At 38.7% G+C, this 17999-nt stretch overlaps 1 protein-coding gene across 2 annotated transcripts in view; it reads right to left on the bottom strand.

Moving 5' to 3' along the window:
- PARD3B (par-3 family cell polarity regulator beta) overlaps positions 1-17999 on the bottom strand; it is a 1077199-nt gene that overhangs the window by 463446 nt on the left and 595754 nt on the right. For both annotated transcript variants that reach the window (XM_054478835.2, XM_063647802.1), the window contains one exon: positions 8895-9080. In XM_054478835.2, the coding sequence (XP_054334810.1) occupies positions 8895-9080 (186 nt within the window). The remainder of the gene's footprint in view (positions 1-8894; positions 9081-17999) is intronic.

Here is a 17999-nt window from a genome sequence, read left to right as displayed (position 1 = left end):
TAGTTACTACTGTAGAAAATTCATAAATAAGCCTGACTATATGAATTAACATATGCTAACATTTTCAGATTTTTTTAAAACAGAAAATTAGCTAAAATGTATTTTTCCTGTGCTTAAATTAATAACGTCCTTTTTAAGGTCAAATTCTTATTGGATATATAGTGATTATGAATTTATGTATATTTCCAGGCAAAGTTCCTGCTTTTAAAGTCCTTAAAATGTATCACGTCTTTGTGGTTAGAAATAAAATGTTAGTGTTTGGCTTCTTACATTTGAGGATTTTCAATAGCACTTTGACATACTCACATTATCTGGTCCTTTTGCCAGAGGTAAAAGCTTAGAAGTCACTAACTACCAGTAAGGATCCTCAAGGTTCTCCCACCAGTAGAAAACATTATAAATTTTAAGAAAAATGGCCAGTTGAAGAAATCATTTAACATTAGTTTTCCTTAAGAAGCTGTCCCTTTTATCTTCCTTTGAATTCATTAATTACAGATCTATCACATGATTTATAGATACCGGCAGATATGGGGGGTGGAAATTAGTCACGCTGGGAGCTCCTACTGGAGTTAAGTAGTTTGGATGCTGTTAAATGTCCCACATGACAATGAGACATGGAGATTCAGGATCAAGCGTCATGTTTCTGGATATTCTAGAGCTGTGCATTTTCTCTCCAAAAGTTTAGAGTTTAGTCATTTAAAAATATCATGATTGCTTGTATTAGTCCAAATTCTTTCTTTTGCCCATTACTAAACAGTGCAGATTATGAAATCCTGCATCTTTCAGAAGGAGAATCCCAAATTTCCTAAGCACACAGGAATCAAATTACTTCAATTATGTCTATTTCGTATTCTGAGTGCATACATTTACAATTAGCCATGTCAGGCATTTTTCTTTCACTTAATTTCATCATCATCAAGAGCATTTATTAAGCACAAACCTGGCTAATTAATTTTCTAGAGAATAACTGATAGTCTTAAATGTATTCTCTCTATTTAGCAGCCCCTAAACAATCTACCTGATATATGACATTTTTCCTTTAGCAAAAATTCCTTTAAATTTGAATTTTTACCTTATTGTTTCAAAGTTCCAATAGGAGACATACCACTCCCAAAGTCAGCATACTGAAGTCAAAAACACCATTCAGAACTGGTACAACAGACTCCATGGGACTTTTATTCTCACTACAAGTGTGTTATTACAAAATCTTACCTAACTTTAAAAAAAAACACTATTCTATTTATGTATACATTTTTAAAGTAATTCTTTAGGGTAGCAAAACAAGCAACTTAAGGAAGTATAATCAATAGATGTAAAAATTTTTACTAAAAAATTTCAGTTAATATGGTACATGAAAAGCAAAGCAAAGAAAAACCACTGATCTCAAAATGAATTTAAAATGTTTAGCAAATGAACATAAAAATATCTAACATCTTCAGACTGATCATTGAGACTTTATTTGTGCCTTCCTGGATAAAATAAAAAGCAAATTTTGATGTGGATTTAGGGAAATTTTGATGTGGATTTAGGGAAAGGTATTTTTTCTAACTGCAACAAAGATGATACTTCTTTTTACTTAACAGCAACAGCACTACCACATTCACTTTAAATTCCAACCACAAAAGCAAAATTTTAGAAAATCATTCTCATGGACGTCATGACTTCATTCTGCTCATAATTCTTTCAGAAGCAGTTGACGTATATGTTTGTATTTAGTACATTTTAGTTCTAGAAGCAATTACACCGTATGTCAGGGGCAAACGCCCAGGAAGAAAGACAGAAACTAAATGAAATCACAAACATGTAATGCATGCTAGTGCTTAGGCACATTGGCATGAATACTCTAAGAAGCAATATTTTGCTGTTATGGTCAATGGCCACATAGTACACTAAGAGGCAAAGCTACAAGTTATGCTTCAGAGGGGCCTATGAAGAGCTCCGTATGACAAATCAGCCTGTAATCAAAAGTGGTACAGCCTGATGCACGCACAGAAGAGTTTCTGGGCTTTATTTCTTAATGTACAGACTTGAAGTTAAATATCAAGTTGAGATTAAGCATTTGGATAGTTCTGAGCAGGGTACAATTATTGTTCTGCTGGTTTTTAGAATGAGTCAGGGACTCACTTCCAAGAGGGCGTCCTAAAGTAGCTGGCTGCTCTTGTTTCCAAACAGAGATTAACATCCTCTATTAGAAATAATTCAAACAAGAGATGACATGATAGAAAGCAGTAGACTGAGAGTTAAGGAAAACAAAACAAAACAAAACAAAACAAAACAAAACAAAACAAAACAATGCCCTCAATTAAAGTTATTCAGGGGTTTTACATCTGGCAAGAAGTAGCCTATCTTTGTTTATACCAATGGAAGCCCCCAGGAGAATCCAGCACACAGAATGCACAGGAAGAATTTGGTCATATCTTTCAAAGTAGTTTATTTTCAAAAAATCCACCTTCCCTAAAGGGAAAAACACCTTGAGAACTAATTAGTGGTATGAAGGGCCAGGAGAAAAAGATTGTGCTCTGGTTGAAAGATTATTTCGTTGATTCCAGGTAAAAACCTAGGGCCAAATGCTGAGACAAAGGTGTTCCCAGTGCTTATCTCTCCTCTGCCCCAGGGACACTGTAGTCTGTTAAATTTGTATCCTCTCAACAGGGACAGGAACAAAGTCTCAAAACAATTTTCATAAGACAGAATCCTGAATCATAGAATGGGTGGCAATTTTCCGAGGAGTAACAATGGATTACTGGAACAACAGTAGGAGAATGGAAAAATACTTTTTTTTTCCTGGTTAATCAGATTTTTTGTGAACAAATCTCAGGCCTCTACCCTTTACACTGCAAAAGGTAAACAAGACAAATGGATACTAAACATTCACAAGAAGGCTAAGTTCATGATTGATGCCTCTTACTGTTTAAGATCAGCTACAAATATGCTGTCCGGTGGTTTTTAATGGTGTGATTGTCTGACTCAGCAGACCAGTGTCAGGAAAGAAATTTACATAAATGGAAAGTGAAATCTTTCTGCAAGAAAGAGGACTGTTAGAAACTGCTTAGGTAAGGAGATGCTCACTTACACAAACATGGATATACATATTAAACCTGCTCACCAGTATCTGCTTGAGCTTAAGTTATTGCCCATAAAAAAGCTAAGATGTTTGCTTTTAATTTCCAAAAAGTCATCTCAGTTTCAATTTTACTTGGAATAAATTCTGCAAATAGAGCTGTCATTAGGAATAAGAAGAATAATTTCAAGCTGGTATCCACAAACATGACCAAGAACTCATCCTCAAACCTAGCACATATTTAGATGGCTTGGCTAAGGATGATAGCACCATACAAGACACCTCCAGGCGAATGGGCCCTGCTCTCTAGGAACATGAATGGATCATATGGAAGAGCTTCATTTCAGTGAAGCATAACACAGGCTCTGGAGTCAGACTGCCTGGATTCAAATCTTAAAGTAATTCCTGGCTATCTGACCACAGGAAAGGCACTAAAGGCTCTAATCTGTAATTTCCACTTTGATAAAATGGACTGAAAATAACCCAATGTAAATGTGAATAAAGTTAGATAATCCATATAAAACACCTATCCTAGTGTCCAGCATATACTAAGCACAATAAATGTTGTTGTTATTACTACTATTTCGCTTTTGCTCCTGCTTATGTATTTCTGAGCCAGTTTTATAGATGGAGTGATGGGACTCAATTCTTTACCCTTCTCTGTATCTACATCTTTGCCATAACTTCATTGTGGGTGGAGTGTGTTTTCTACTGCTCAACCTTGGACTCAGCCATATGACTTGCTGTGACCAGTGGCCTATGTGTGGGGTGACAGTGTGCTAGTTTGGAGCCCACGGATTCACCCACTGCCACTGGCACTCTGACAGCTTGAGGCACGAGAGGGACATGCGCCAGCTAGCCTGCTGATACAAGGAGCAGGAGAAAGAAGTGGAGCACACTCAGATCTGCAGAGTTACAGTGGGATCAAGAGACACCAGCCTGAATCAGAATCCTACCCACACCCCAACACCCCAGCTCCCCTGCACAGAGCTATGAGAAAAATACAGGCTTATTGATGTATATTACTAAAAATTATGACTATTTATTATGCGACAAAAGCTAACTAAACCAAGGAGTGAACTGAAGAGGTGTCTATCCAAAGCACATTTATTTCCCAGTGAAAAAGGCATTATCTCCACATCTAGTCTGAAACAAAAGTGGAAGGGTAAGTGAGAAGACAGTTGCTTCAACAAAGCCAGAATTCTAGGTGCAGGGGGGCTCTGTAGAGTGTAATGGGGCCTTCTTGGCTTTGCTGTGGGAGAGGATAGACATTATTCATATCAAGATTATTTTCAGATGGCTAATATTTATCAGCAGCTGGTGACAGGCACTGTGCTAAGCACTTGACACATATTGTCTCTTTTAGTCTTAACAGCAGCATGAGGAACCAGGCACTGCTAATTTCACAAATGAGGAAACTGAGGCATGTCAAGGCTGAGCAGCTTACCTACATTCACAGAGAGAGAGTAGGTAAGGCAGAATTCAAACTCAAAAAGTCTCCTTGCACGGTGTGAGATAATAATGAGGGTGGCAAGAGGTGCAAACGTGTATCCTTCCTCTATCATCACTTTACTGTTTTCATCACATTGTGGGATTTAATCCTAGAAGCCTATGAAGTAGGTATTATTTATTATCACCATTCTACCGGTGAGGAAATGGGAGACAGCTGGTCAAGACTCTTGCCTACATTTCCATACAGCTAGCAAGGACTGAACTGGACTTGAACACCGGCCATCTAGCTAACCAGTACACTATGCTCACCTCAACGTGAAGGGACTGAAGCATGATCTTCCTTCTTTTTCTGAAAACCTATAAGCTTCTCTAAGTATTCAAAAGGAAATATGCATTCTGGGCACCATGGTTTTCTTCAAGTGTATAAAATGTGATAAATGGCCTTTAATTTATACTACAGTCACTCTCAGGCTCCACTGAGCTTTCATTCTTGCAAGTACAACTGTATTATTTGCTGCCTTTATGTTTACTTGTTTTTAGTTTTGTTTTTCTGATTGTGTACTTTTAGGCTCAACTCTGTCAGTTTACAAATCCAGAGGAATCCAAATGCAGTAATAAAAAGTATGCAAAAAAGAATGTGAATCCTTTCAAAAAACCAGCTCCTGGATTCATTAATTTTTTGAAGGTTTTTTTTTGTCTCTATTTCCTTCAGTTCTGCTCTGATTTTAGTTATTTCTTGCCTTCTGCTAGCTTTCGAATGTGTTTGCTCTTGCTTTTCTAGTTCTTTTAATTGTGATGTTAGGGTGTCAATTTTGGATCTTTCCTGCTTTCTCTTGTGGGCATTTAGTGCTATAAATTTCCCTCTACACACTGCTTTGAATGTGTCCCAGAGATTCTGGTACGTTGTGTCTTTGTTCTCGTTGGTTTCAAAGAACATCTTTATTTCTGCCTTCATTTCGTTATGTACCCAGCAGTCATTCAGGAGCAGGTTGTTCAGTTTCCATGTAGTTGAGTGGTTTTGAGTGAGTTTCTTAATCCTGAGTTCTAGTTTGATTGCACTGTGGTCTGAGAGACAGTTTGTTATAATTTCTGTCTTTTACATTTGCTGAGGAGAGCTTTACTTCCAACTATGTGGTCAATTTTGGAATAGGTGTGGTGTGGTGCTGAAAAAAATGTATATTCTGTTGATTTGGGGTGGAAAGGATCAACAAAATTGATAGACCTCTAGCAAGACTAACAAAGAAAAAAAGAGAGAAGAATCAAATAGATGCAATAAAAAATGATAAAGGGGATATCATCACCGATCCCACAGAAATACAAACTACCATCAGAGAATACTACAAACACTTCTATGCAAATAAACTAGAAAATCTACAAGAAATGGATAAATTCCTCAACACATACACTCTCCCAAGACTAAACCAGGAAGAAGTGGAATCTCTGAATAGACCAATAACAGGAGCTGAAATTGTGGCAATAATCAATAGCTTACCAACCAAAAAGAGTCCAGGACCAGATGGATTCACAGCCGAATGCTACCAGAGGTACAAGGAGCAACTGGTACCATTCCTTCTGAAACTATTCCAATCAATAGAAAAAGAGGGAATCCTCCCTAACTCATTTTATGAGTCCAGCATCATCCTGATACCAAAGCCGGGCAGAGACACAACCAAAAAAAGAGAATTTTAGACCAATATCCTTGATGAACATTGATGCAAAAATCCTCAATAAAATACTGGCAAACCGAATCCAGCAGCACATCAAAAAGCTTATCCACCATGATCAAGTGGGCTTCATCCCTGGGATGCAAGGCTGGTTCAATATAAGCAAATCAATAAATGTAATCCAGCATATAAACAGAACCAAAGACAAAAACCACATGATTATCTCAATAGATGCAGAAAAGGCCTTTGACAAAATTCAACAACCCTTCATGCTAAAAACTCTCAATAAATTAGGTATTGATGGGACGTATCTCAAAATAATAAGAGCTATCTATGACAAACCCACAGCCAATATCATACCAAATGGGCAAAAACTGGAAGCATTCTCTTTGAAAACTGGCACAAGACAGGCATGCTCTCTCTCACCACTCCTATTCAACATAGTGTTGGAAGTTCTGGCCAGGGCAATTAGGCAGGAGAAGAAAATAAAGGGTATTCAATTAGGAAAAGAGGAAGTCAACTTGTCCCTGTTTGCAGATGACATGATTGTATATCTAGAAAACCCCATTGTCTCAGCCCAAAATCTCCTTAAGCTGATAAGCAGCTTCAGCAAAGTCTCAGGATACAAAATCAATGTACAAAAATCACAAGCATTCTTATACACCAATAACAGGCAAACAGAGAGCCAAATCATGAGTGAACTCCCATTCACAACTGCTTCAAAGAGAATAAAATACTTAGGAATCCAACTTACAAGGGACGTGAAGGACCTCTTCAAGGAGAACTATAAACCACTGCTCAATGAAATAAAAGAGGATACAAACAAATGGAAGAACATTCCATGCTCATGGGTAGGAAGAATCAATATCATGAAAATGGCCATACTGCCCAAGGTAATTTACAGATTCAATGCCATCCCTATCAAGCTACCAATGACTTTCTTCACACAATTGGAAAAAACTACTTTAAAGTTCATATGGAACCAAAAAAGAGCCCGCATCGCCAAGTCAATCCTAAGCCAAAAGAACAAAGCTGGAGGCATCATGCTACCTGACTTCAAACTATACTACAAGGCTACAGTAACCAAAACAGCATGGTACTGGTACCAAAACAGAGATATAGATCAATGGAACAGAACAGAGCCCTCAGAAATAACGCCGCATATCTACAACTATCTGATCTTTGACAAACCTGACAAAAACAAGAAATGGGGAAAGGATTCCCTATTTAATAAATGGTGCTGAGAAAACTGGCTAGCCATATTTAGAAAGCTGAAACTGGATCCCTTCCTTACACCTTATACAAAAATTAATTCAAGATGGATTAAAGACTTAAACGTTAGACCTAAAACCATAAAAACCCTAGAAGAAAACCTAGGCATTACCATTCAGGACATAGGTATGGGCAAGGACTTCATGTCTAAAACACCAAAAGCAATGGCAACAAAAGCCAAAATAGACAAATGGGATCTAATTAAACTCAAGAGCTTCTGCACAGCAAAAGAAACTACCATCAGAGTGAACAGGCAACCTACAAAATGGGAGAAAATTTCTGCAACCTACTCATCTGACAAAGGGCTAATATCCAGAATCTACAATGAACTCAAACAAATTGACAAGAAAAAAACAAACAACCCCATCAAAAAGTGGGCAAAGGATATGAACAGACACTTCTCAAAAGAAGACATTTATGCAGCCAACAGACACATGAAAAAATGCTCATCATCACTGGCCATCAGAGAAATGCAAATCAAAACCACAATGAGATACCATCTCACACCAGTTAGAATTGTGATCATTACGAAGTCAGGAAACAACAGGTGCTGGAGAGGATGTGGAGAAATAGGAACACTTTTACACTGTTGGTGGGACTGTAAACTAGTTCAACCATTGTGGAAGTCAGTGTGGCGATTCCTCGGGGATCCAGAACTAGAAATACCATTTGACCCAGCCATCCCATTACTGGGTATATACCCAAAGGATTATACCCATGCTGCTATAAAGACACATGCACACGTATGTTTATTGTGGCACTATTCACAATAGCAAAGACCTGGAACCAACCCAAATGTCCATCAATGATAGACTGGATTAAGAAAATGTGGCCTATATACACCATGGAATACTATGCAGCCATAAAAAATGATGAGTTCGTGTCCTTTGTAGGGACATAGATGAAATTGGAAATCATCATTCTCAGTAAACTATCGCAAGGACAAAAAACCAAACACCACATGTTCTCACTCACAGATGGGAATTGAACAATGAGAACACATGGACACAGGAAGGGGAACATCACACTCTGGGGACAGTTGTGGGGTGGGGGGAGGGGGGAGGGATAGCATTAGGAGATATACCTAATGCTAAATGGCGAGTTAATGGGTGCAGCACACCAGCATGGCACATGTATACATATGTAACTAACCTGCACATTGTGCACATGTACCCTAAAACTTAAAGTATTGAAAAAAAAAAAAAAAAGAATGTGAATCATGTTGGGTTTTTAGAGGTGACTCTAAGAAGTAAAAATAACCAGTTAAGGTACAAAAACAGCAGCCAGTTATTCCCCAGATCTGTTCACACATACATTTTTTGTATCTGGTGGGAAAGCCTCAGTGGCCTCAAGTCTTCAGACACTTTCTCCATTCAGTCTCTAAGTACAACAGTCACATCTCCAAGTGCCTTCTCAAAGGATGTACAAATGTCATTCCTACCCACCTTAAAAGCAGCGCCTCCATGAATGATGGATTTGATAAAAATCCCCAAGTCTGTTCCAGTTTCTCTGGATTTGTTCCCTTTTAAGCTCACCCCGAGGCCAGCAGAACCTGAATCATTCAGGGGGATCTCAAAGGTGAGCTGCTCGCTTGTCTCCAGGGAGAGTGCACAGCAGTCAGGTTCTCCTTTCTGTTCAGGGAATACACATGAAAAGAGTGAAGAGAAGAAAGCAGATTAATATTTCACTCTCTCAGATGACCAGACACAGATGCAATCAGTAGGACAGGATGACTGGACCTCTAACAGCTGTAATCGGCTCCTGGCAGGCAAAGGCTGGGTTTCGCTCTCCACAAGGAGCCACGGTCACATCCATGGAGCAGGGGAAGAGGTTATGGGGAATAATATTTGGTAATGGTCAATAGAGAGGATCATTTGGCAAGTCAGAGTGATGCAATCTGAAACACCTCGCAAGCCTTTGGAAATTTACTAAGATATTCTCCATAATAAAAAAGGCTGGACATCAGACTTAGGGTACTCTGGGTATCAGAAGAGATCTTAGAGATAATGGAGTCTTAACATCTTCACTTTACAGATGAAGAAACAGAGCTTAGTGTAGAAACGTCTTAAAATTTCAGGAAAATATTGGGCATATATAATTTAAAACATATCATTTACTATGGAAACAACTCTATTGGTAAAGTTTGTTAATAAGACACAGAGTAAAAATGAGATGTTATTTTAAAGTTAGAGAAAAATGATTTATAATGGATATCATCAAATGAGATTTCACTTTGTCAAAACTCATGCTTTCAGCCTGCATCTTCGGGTAGGATAACTCACTGCCATTAAACTTTTAAACCTAAACAAAAATGATTACGCACAACAAATATTCATGGCATATTTGACAAATGACACCTAGCCGCAAGCATACTGGTCTCCAAAAACACAGAGTATGGTGGCAAAAGGCGTATTTAGGGTTCCGGTCTCCAGAGAGAAGTATGTGGTTAATCATATTTTGTCCCTAGTGTTTTCAAATATACAGCAGTGGGAACAGACAAGTGCTGTCCACATGAGGATCTTTGTGGGTCTCCCTTCTGCATTCCTCTCAAGCTTGTAGAAGTGGGAAACTGCCAGTGTTCAACTGAAAAATCTGACAATGAGATACCCCTGGAAATGATCAACTCATTCTAGGTCGGTAGCTCCTTCCTCTCTATAATTATATCTAGAGACTCTCATCTTAAGGTCACATTGAAGGGACTCTTATGTAAAATTACATATTTAAAAAATTACTATGAATGTCTGAATGTCAGTCACATATAACTATAAAATCAGAAGTAGCATAGAACCCATAATTAAAACAGGATTAAGAGGTCGGATCACAGCCAGATCCACTGATGTGGCATTTTCAACCCCTCCCCAGATAGAGAAAATCCACATCTAACTTTTAAAGAAATAGTTCTTTCATTTAATTTTCTTATAAGTGAAGTTGTCTGTGAAGATTTTGACAATATGTTGTTCAAAGAAATGAAACTTTATGGCTTAATAAATCTATTACAAGTTAGCTTTTTTAACTAACTCATTATATTATTACCTAAAAAATAAATCCCATTATTTGATTCAAACTAGCTGTCTTTTTTTCCATTGGAATGGCAGAGTTTAGTACTAAATGTAAACTATTAGCCTTCATCTTTGTCTTTCAAAATGCCCAATTTAGAATCCATAACATTTCACAACCATTTATGTTTCCAGGCCTCTCTGGGATTTGCTTAACTTCAGTCTAATAAAGTTCCACTGAATTAAAGTGCAAATTAAAGAAAAACCATCCTTCTGTAAGTTTGTGAACACCATTCCAAGATAAAAACCAGAAAGGTTCTCTGGCTTTTGTGTATCAGAGACAAAGAGACAAGAACTAATTTTGCTTTAGTAATACCTTCAGATCACTTCATTTTATGATTAAATCATTCCTCCTTTGGCAATTATATTTAATTCTTGGTAAGACTGACAACCACTGTTTGCACTAACACCTATCATTTATTATTTAAGTGGTAGAAGCAAAATAGAAATCAGGTCACATTATCGTTATCTTTTCTTTTGAAAATTTTTTTTAAGTCTCTGACATCTGAGATTCAAAAATACAACAGAAACAATACACTAGAGGCTAACAATGATTGACTACTTCATTTCTGAGTACTTTACACATATTAATACACTTATGCTTCACAACAAACCTGTGAGGTTTATTCTCATGTCCATTTCACAGATGAAGAAACTGAGGTGCACAGCAAATAAACACCATGCTTACAGTCCAGAAAACTTGGAATGTGGAAGCTTTGTGGGGCTCAAGCACAGTGTGGTTCCTGTGTCAGACTCTCTCTTTTTTTTTTTATCTTTTCCTCTAGTGAATACTTCGAGTGGTCTGCTACATTTTCATGTTTGACATTCAATATCCATTTTCAACAAAAGTATACAATTTTAAGGTGACACATTTTCTATAGATAAACTATGATGTGGAAAGTGTTTTATTATTTTTTCTTTATAAATGTATATTTTAATTGACAAATCAAAATTTTTTTTATTTTTATTTTTTTTAAAGTTTACTCTGTGGTTTATTCTAAACAAATTCAATTTAGCATCCAGGTATTACTGCTCCACCGGCCAACTGAAGTACTTATTTTTAAAAGTACTTATTTTTAAACACTTAAATCCATTTTGGTTTATTATGTCAATGTATATTTTGAAGCATGCACAGCTCTGCGAAAGCCTGTTGACATTTCTTAAAGGAGTCTGGGAAAGGACTCAGCTACAGAGGTGCGGCCCCTATTTGCAGAGAGCATGGATCTACACTGCAGACAGCTCATGGCATAGTCTGAAACTGTCCCTCCTAAAAGGGGCTGAATTCAGGCCCCAGTGGGGTAAATGTGTCAACCAACCAATAAGTTGTTTTTCAGTTAGTACAAACAAAATTCAAGAACTAGCATCTGTGTGGGTAAGTGAGCTCACATTCTGAAATAAGAATAACTTAAATTTGTCTTTTTTTTTTGAAATGAAATTTATTATTATTATACTTTAAGTTCTAGGGTACATGTGCACAATGTGCAGGTTTGTTACATATGTATACATGTGCCATGCTGGTGTGCTGCACCCATTAACTCATCATTTACATTAGGTATTTCTCCTAATGCTATCCCTCCCCCAGAACCCCACCCCACAACAGGCCCTGGTGTGTGAAGTTCCCCATCCTGTGTCCAAGCGTTTTCGTTGTTCAATTCCCACCTTTGAGTGAGAACATGCGGTGTTTGGTTTTCTGTCCGTGCAATAGTTTGCGCAGAATGATGGTTTCCAGCTTCATCCATGTTCCTACAAAGGACATGAACTCATCCTTTTTTATGGCTGCATAGTATTCCATGGTGTATATGTGCCACATTTTCTTAATCCAGTCTATCATTGATGGACATTTGGGTTGGTTCCAAGCCTTTGCTATTGTGCATAGTGCCGCAATAAACATATGTGTGCATGTGTCTTTATAGCAGCATGATTTATAATCCTTTGGGTATATACCCAGTAATAGGATTGCTGGGTCAAAAGGTATTTCTAGTTCTAGATCCTTGAGGAATCGTCACACTGTCTTCCACAATCGTTGAACTAGTTTACAGTCCCATCAACAGTGTAAAAGTGTCCTTATTTCTCCACATCCTCTCCAGCACCTGTTGTTTCCTGACTTTGTAATGATCACAATTCTAACTGGTGTGAGATGGTATCTCATTGTGGTTTTGATTTGCATTTCTCTGATGGCCAGTGATGATAAGCATTTTTTCATGTGTCTGTTGGCTGCATAAATGTCTTCTTTTGAGAAGTATCTGTTCATATCCTTGCCCACTTTTTGATGGGGTTGTTTGATTTTTTCTTGTAAATTAGTTTAAGTTCTTTGTAGATTCTGGATATTAGCCCTTTGTCAGATGGGTAGATTGCAAAAATTTTCTCCTAGAGTGAACAGGTTGCCTGTTCACTCTGACGGTAGTTTCTTTTGCTGTGCAGAAGCTTTCTGGTTTAATTAGATCCCATTTGTCTATTTTGGCTTTTGTTGCCATTGCTTTTGGTGTTTTAGTCATGAAGTCCTTGCCCATGCCTCTGTCCTGAATGGTATTGCCTAGGTTTTCTTCTAGGGTTTTTATGGTTTTAGGTCTAACATTTAAGTCTTTAATCCATCATGAATTAATTTTTGAATAAAGTATAAGGAAGGGATCCAGTTTCAGCTTTCTACATATGGCTAGCCAGTTTTCCCAGCACCATTTATTAAACACGGAATCCTTTCCCCATTTCTTGTTTTTGTCAGGTTTGTCAAAGATCAGATGGTTATAGATGTGTGGTATTATTTCTGAGGACTCTGTTCTGCTTCATTGATCTATATCGCTGTTTTGGTACCAGTACCACACTGTTTTGGTTACTGTAGCCTTGTAGTAAAGTTTGAAGTCAGGTAGCATGATGCCTCGAGGTTTGTTCTTTTTGCTTAGGATTGTCTTGGCAATGTGGGCTCTTTTTTGGTTCCATATAAACTTTAAAGTAGTTTTTTCCAACTCTGTGAAGAAAGTCATTGGTAACTTGATAGGGATGGCATTGAATGTATAAACTACCTTGGGCAGTATGGCCATTTTCATGATATTGATTCTTCCTACCCATGAGCATGGAATGTTCTTCCATTTTGTTCCAAGATGGCCGCATAGGAACAGCTCCAGTCTACAGCTCCCAGTGTCAGCGACACGGAAGACAGGTGATTTCTGCATTTCCAACTGAGGTAGGAAGAGAGCAGTGGTTCTCCTAGCAAAGAGTTTGAGATCTGAGAACAGACAGACTGCCTCCACAAGTGGGTCCCTGACCCCCGAGTAGCCTAACTGGGAGACACCTCCCAGTAGGGGCCGACTGACACCTCATAAAACCGGGTGCCTCTCTGAGATGAAGCTTCCAGAGGAAGGATCAGGCAGCAACATTTGCTCTTCTGCAATATTTGCTGTTCTGCAGCCTCCGCTGGTGATACCCAGGCAAACAGGGTCTGGAGTGGACCTCCAGCAAACTCTAACAGACCTGCAGCTGAGGGTCCTGAGTGTTACAAGGAAAAATAACAAACAGAAAGGAATAGAAGCAACATCAACAAAAAGGACATCCACACCAAAACCCCATCTGTAGGTCACCATCATCAAAGACCAAAGGTAGATAAAACCACAAAGATGGGGAAAAACCAGAGCAGAAAAGCTGAAAATTCTAAAAACCAGAGCACCTCTTCTCCTCTAAAGGATCGCAGCTCCTCACCAGCAACGGAACAAAGCTGGACAGAGAATGACTTTGACAAGTTGACAGAAGTAGGCTTCGGAAGATCGGTAATAACAAACTTCCCTGAGCTAAAAGAGGATGTTCGAACCCATTTCAAGGAAGCTAAAAACCCTGAAAAAAGATTAGACCATTGGCTAACTAGAATAGTGTAGAGAAGACCTTAAATGCCCTGATGGAGCTGAAAACCATGGCACGAGAACTACGTGACACATGTACAAGCTTCAGTAGCCGATTCGATCAAGTGGAAGAAAGGGTATCAGTGATTGAAGATCAAATAAATGAAGTGAGAAGTTTAGAGAAAAAAGAGTAAAAAGAAATGAACAAAGCCTCCAAGAAATATGGGACTATGTGAAAAGACCAAATCTACATTTGATTGGTGTATCTGAAAGTGACGGGGAGAATGGAACCAAGTTGGAAAACACTCTTCAGGATGTTATCCAGGAGAACTTCCCCAACCTAGCAAGGCAGGCCAGTATTCAAATTCAGGAAATACAGAGAACACCACAAAGATACTCCTCAAGAAGAGCAACTCTAAGACACATCACTGTCAGATTCACCAAGGTTGAAATGAAGCAAAAAATGTTAAGGGCAGCCAGAGAGAAAGGTCAGGTTACCCACAAAGGGAAGCGCATCAGACTAACAGCTGATCTCTTGGCAGAAACTGTACAGGCCAGAAGAGAGTGGGGGCCAATAATCAACATTCTTAAAAGAATTTTCAACCCAGAATTTCATATCCAGCCAAACTAAGCTTCATAAGTGAAGGAGAAATAAAATCCTTTACAGACAAGCAAATGCTAAGAGATTTTGTCACTACCAGGCCTGCCATACAAGAGCTCCTGAAGGAAGCACTAAACATGGAAAAGAACAACCAGTACCAGCCACTGCAAAAACATGCCAAATTGTAAAGACCATCGAGGCTAGGAAGAAACTGCGTCAACTAATGGGCAAAATATCCAGCTAACATCATAATGACAGGATCAAATTCACACATAACAATATTAACTTTAAATGTAAATGGGCTAAATGCCCCAATTAAAAAACAGACTGGCAAATTGGATAAAGAGTCAAGACCCATCAGGAGACTCATCTCATATGCAGAAACACACATAGGCTCAAAATAATGGGATGGAGGAAGATCTACCAAGCAAATGGAAAACAAACAAACAAAAAAGCAGGGGTTGCAATCCTAGTCTCTGATAAAACAGAGTTTAAACCAACAAAGCTCAAAAGAGACAAAGAAGGCCATTACATAATGGTAAAGGGATCAATTCCACAAGAAGAGGTAACTATCCTAAATATATATGCACCCAATACAGGAGCACCCAGATTCATCAAGCAAGTCCTTAGAGACCTACAAAGAGACTTAGACCCCCACACAGTAATAATGGGAGACCTTAACACCCCACTGTCAATACTAGACAGATCAATGAGACAGGAAGTTATCAAGGATATCCAGGACTTGAACACAGCTCTGCACCAAACGGACCTAATAGACATCTATAGAACTCTCCACCTCAAATCAACAGAATATACATTCTTCTCAGCACCACATTACACTTATTCCAAAATTGACCACATAGTTGGAAGTAAAGCACTCCTCGGCAAATGTAAAAGAACAGAAATCATGACAAAACAAAATTATATATATTTATGGAGTACAGCATGGTGTTTTAAACTATGTATACATTGTGGAATAGCTAAATTGAGCTAATTAACATATACATTACCTTATATTCTTACGAATTTGTGTGTGTGTGTTGAGAACACTTAAATTCTACTCTCCTAGAGATTTTTAAGTATAAACTACAATGTTATTAACTATAGTCACTATGTAGTAGGATACACCTCTTGAACTTATTCCTCCTAACTGACATTGTGTCTTTTGACCATTTCCCCACTGTCCTCCTCCTCTGTGCCTGTAACCACCACTCTACTCTGTGAGTTCAACTGTCAGACTCTTCACTGCTATACTATACTGTATCCTTGTGTCTCAACTTTTGTCCATTCCATGATTTAACCTACCCTCAAGAATTTCCAGGACAGATTTCTACAATGACAGTAAGACACTATGCCATTTACATTCTCCACCCAAGTACAGTTATGTTTTATATCTTTCTTATGCTGTATCAGGCTTAAGCCATAATTAGTGCCCTCTAATAATAGCAAACTTCCCAAATGGTAAAGGAAGCCATTACAGTAGTTAACACAGCCATTTCCTCTGTTAGAAATAAATGTCCCTTTATCTAACATTAAAAAAATCAATATGCTGAATGCCTCCCTCTAAGAATCCTGGTTCAACCAGTAACTCTCAAAATTAAACTCAAATCTTGCCAGACAGCATTTTGTAGCAAAATGGAAATGGGTATAAAGTACTACCAAGTGCCCTAAATGCCAGACCTTAGTGATATGATGAACCCCCAAGCAGTGGCACATCTAGACCTTGGATTCTCCTGGTTTCCATCTTTCAGGCAACAGCTCTTTCCACTCACAGATATCAAGCACATGTGCACACACAAACACACACACACAAAGCCTGGCTGGTGTAGTAAAGGGAATCTTGTGAATTTCATTTAGTTTTAAATCTTTTCATTACTTGTTATTCTTTGCCACTAGAGACTCTGTCCTTGAGATTCCCAGAACCAGGCCCAGAATGGACGCTCTAATGCCTCCCCTGCATAGGTGTAGGCCTAATGCCCAGCACCTGCCCTGGGGCTGGTCATACCGAACCTTCAACTTAGGCTTTTTCAACCTTGGCACAACTGATATTTGAAGCCTGATAATTTTTTGTTGTGGGTGTCTGTCCAATGCAGTGCCTGATATTTGACCAAGTCCTTGGCTACTACCCACCAGATGTTAGCAGTACCCCTTTCCCCAAGCTGTGACAATTAAAATGCTTTCAGACATTGCCAAATGTTACCTGGGGTCAAAATCACCTCCAATTAAGAACTACTGCCCTGAATCAACAATTGGCAAATGCAGTCAAATTCAAAGCAACCAGGGCCCAGAAGGTGTTTTAGCAACAGGCTGCATTGCTGCCTGTTCATATGTTTCCAAGTCCCACGAAGGGGTGGCAGTTTTTACTGAGAGGGATGCCAGATGTCTCTGAGTGGAGAAAACAGGAGATACTTCAGCACAATCAAGATGAAAAAGTGTTAGATCCACAGGTTCATGACTGAACACTTAGTTGGTCAGAATGAACTACTGGAGAATCTTGTAATTATTATATTTCTAGTTACATGGCAGCTAATTTTCCAGAGGAAGTATGATCTCTGTGGGATGAACAGCGGAGGATGGGTGGTAGAAAACAAACTTATTGGTACATATATACAATGTTTCCTTTTACTTATATAGGAATCCAGGATGGGGCAAGGCACAGTGGCTCATGCCTGTAATCCCAGGACTTTCAGAAGCCAAGGTGGGGAGATGACTTGAGGTCAGGAGTTTGAGACCAGCCTGGCCAACATGGGCTTAAGAATCGGAAAGAGGAAACTGAAGAGTCTACCTGGTCAGGCCTTGCTAGACATACTAACCATTTTTTAGAAAACAAATATCAAAAGTAATTACTTGGCATGAGAGGAAGAAAGGAAGGAAGATGGATGACTGGGGAGACACCCATACTATTAGCTTAAGAGTGTTCCAAATGAGGCCATCTCTGGAACCACAAATGTCTTGTATTGCAAAGCAGTGCCTGATTCACGCATGCAAGTGGTAATAACCCAGCCTTTCAAAGCCCAGGGGAATCCACCAGTCCACAGGGCCAACATCCAATTTCCCAGAAGCCCA

Source organism: Pongo pygmaeus, chromosome 11 (genome assembly GCF_028885625.2).
Source record: "Pongo pygmaeus isolate AG05252 chromosome 11, NHGRI_mPonPyg2-v2.0_pri, whole genome shotgun sequence".
Taxonomy (NCBI): domain Eukaryota; kingdom Metazoa; phylum Chordata; class Mammalia; order Primates; family Hominidae; genus Pongo; species Pongo pygmaeus.
Note: the sequence above shows the minus strand (reverse complement) of the source record. Positions and strands in the feature narration are given on the sequence as shown.